At 35.2% G+C, this 2,240-nt stretch overlaps 1 protein-coding gene across 1 annotated transcript; it reads left to right on the forward strand.

The window, feature by feature from the left end:
• Positions 1 to 509: 509 nt before the first annotated feature.
• Positions 510 to 1,993, forward strand: LOC122512743 (high mobility group nucleosome-binding domain-containing protein 5-like). The gene is made up of 3 exons (XM_043628776.1): positions 510 to 534; positions 1,340 to 1,737; positions 1,808 to 1,993. Exons 1-3 carry the CDS (start codon positions 510 to 512, stop codon positions 1,991 to 1,993), a joined length of 609 nt encoding a protein of 202 aa, XP_043484711.1.
• Positions 1,994 to 2,240: the final 247 nt, after the last annotated feature.

A 2,240-nucleotide genomic window follows, 5' to 3' on the forward strand; every position in this document is an offset into this window, starting at 1 on the left:
ATCAGCTACCCCAAGAACCCCCGAGTAACGAATTTCAGGCGATTGCAGTAACTTGAAAAAGTTGGAGCACTATGTTTCATATGTGAGCCATTTTTTTAGTTTTAGCCACCATATTAGCGTCTGCCATTTTGAAAAAAACTGATCGCTTCAGGGTTTTGTAGCTAAGGGTCCATGGACGCGATATTTTGAGTTTTTAAGAGTATCTACCTACTTTTTTCTGGTGAAAATACGTCTGAAATGAAATTTTTCTCTCGAAAAATCGTGTTTTGTTGTTAAAAATTGTTTATAACTTTTTAACAATTTGGTAAAAACAAATTTTAACAGCAGAATCTAAAATATGAGTAAATTTTACATTAAAAATAGTATGTGCCACTTTTTAAAAGGCATTTTAATAAAAAACGAGGTCCTCAAATTCAATTAAAATTTTTCGTCCGTCTGGTCCTTAATAAGTTTAATCCATAAAATTAACATTAATTGTGCCTTTTTTTGTCAAGATGAGCTAAGGAACCATGAAGGGACGTCGACGTATCTCCGGTGAGTCTCATAACAATTGAATGTGTTGTCTACTGACAATTATCGATCAAAATAAGAATTGTTTCATTTTGCTTTGTTTCACGACATGACATTTCTGTACCTTTTGAACAGGTCCCGTCTGGACCTGTAATCTTCTTGATTATTAAAACAAAATTAAAACTAACTGGTCATTTCTCTTACCCCGCGCTCTCCTTGAAAAGATTGAGCTAGCGTAAATTTAAATAATTAATCGGTTTGAATATTTTTCCACAAAATATCTCTGGCGTCGGGCAATAAATAAAAACAACAAAAGTAACGTGTGTTTTGTGTAATTTGTTGATTATAAATTAAATAAAATTAAATTCTTGAATTAAATAATCTCATGTTGGTTAGTAAATTATAATAAATTTTAAAAAATTAACAAAGATAAATAAGACACCCGTTATAGTGCTTAACTGCTATCTCATTTCCGGAAATTAGAAATCAAAGCAAGCATGACATCCTAAATGTTTCTATTGATTATAACAGTGTCAGAGGAAAAATTGTTTTATTGACAACGGAATTTGGATTCGGAGAGTTGGCAGCTATTATGGAATTCGATTAACTTTTTATGTTCCTTCTCTTTAGCTGGATAATCGGACCGACTACCAAAAATTAACAAGAGTTTTGATATTTGCTGCAACTTGCAAAATGTACAACTTTTTCACAGAACAATTTGAATTAGTTGTTTTACAACATCGAAATATTTATGTGCAAGTTATCTACTTAGGATGCAAGTATTTCGACTAAGTAATTAGAAGATATTTAAATCTCACTATTCGAGGAGCATGTGATCAAATGGATAGAGATTTTACCTATTGGAGTGAGAGAGAGGAAGAGATGGTGTTGGATATAGTGGACCACCTGAGTGAAGAAGAGTGTGAGATAGTGCAGGGTGATCATGAGAGTGAGGGAGAACAAGTTATAGTTGTTGACGATGAGAGTGAGGAAGAAAAAGATCTTGTGGTGGTAGACAGTGAGGAAGAACAAGTGAAAAGGGGTCAGCAAGTGAAAGAAGAGGAGCGTGAGGGGGAGACTGTGCATGAGAGTAAAAGAGAACAAGATATAGTGGTTGACGATAAGAGTGAGGAAGAACAAGATCTTATGGTGGTGGACAGTAAGAAAGAACAAGTGAAAGGGGGTAAGCAAGTGGAAAAGGAGGAACATGAAGGAGAGAATGTGCATGTGAGTGAGAGAGAGGAGATTATAAATGAGAGTGAGGGAGAGATGGTGTATGAAGGTAAGCTGCAAGTAGGGGAAGAGTGAGGGAGAGCAAGATACGAATGATGAACGTAAGAGTGAGGAAGAAAGAGGTATGGAAGATGTACGTGAGAGTGAGGGAGAACGTGATATGCAAGATGTTCATGAAAGCAAGGGAGAGCGTGATATGCAAGATGTACATGAGAGCGAGGGAGAGCGCGAAATGCAAGATGTACATTAGAGTGATGGAGAGCGAGATATGGGTTATGAGAGTGAGAGAGAAGTAGAGATAGGGGATGAACTTGAGAATGAGTAAAAATAAATGTAAATGAAAATATTTTACATAAATTTTGTTCTTTATATAAACATTTTCATTAATTTTTTCTTTCATACAACATTTCACAGTGGTCTGGAAGGCGGAAATCTCGGAGCAAAAATGACGATAAATCCTTCCTCTTCTTCAGAAAACTTGTTTCAAAATTGATTTT

Source organism: Leptopilina heterotoma, unplaced genomic scaffold, assembly GCF_015476425.1.
Source record: "Leptopilina heterotoma isolate Lh14 unplaced genomic scaffold, ASM1547642v1 Lhet_125, whole genome shotgun sequence".
In the NCBI taxonomy this organism is placed as follows: domain Eukaryota; kingdom Metazoa; phylum Arthropoda; class Insecta; order Hymenoptera; family Figitidae; genus Leptopilina; species Leptopilina heterotoma.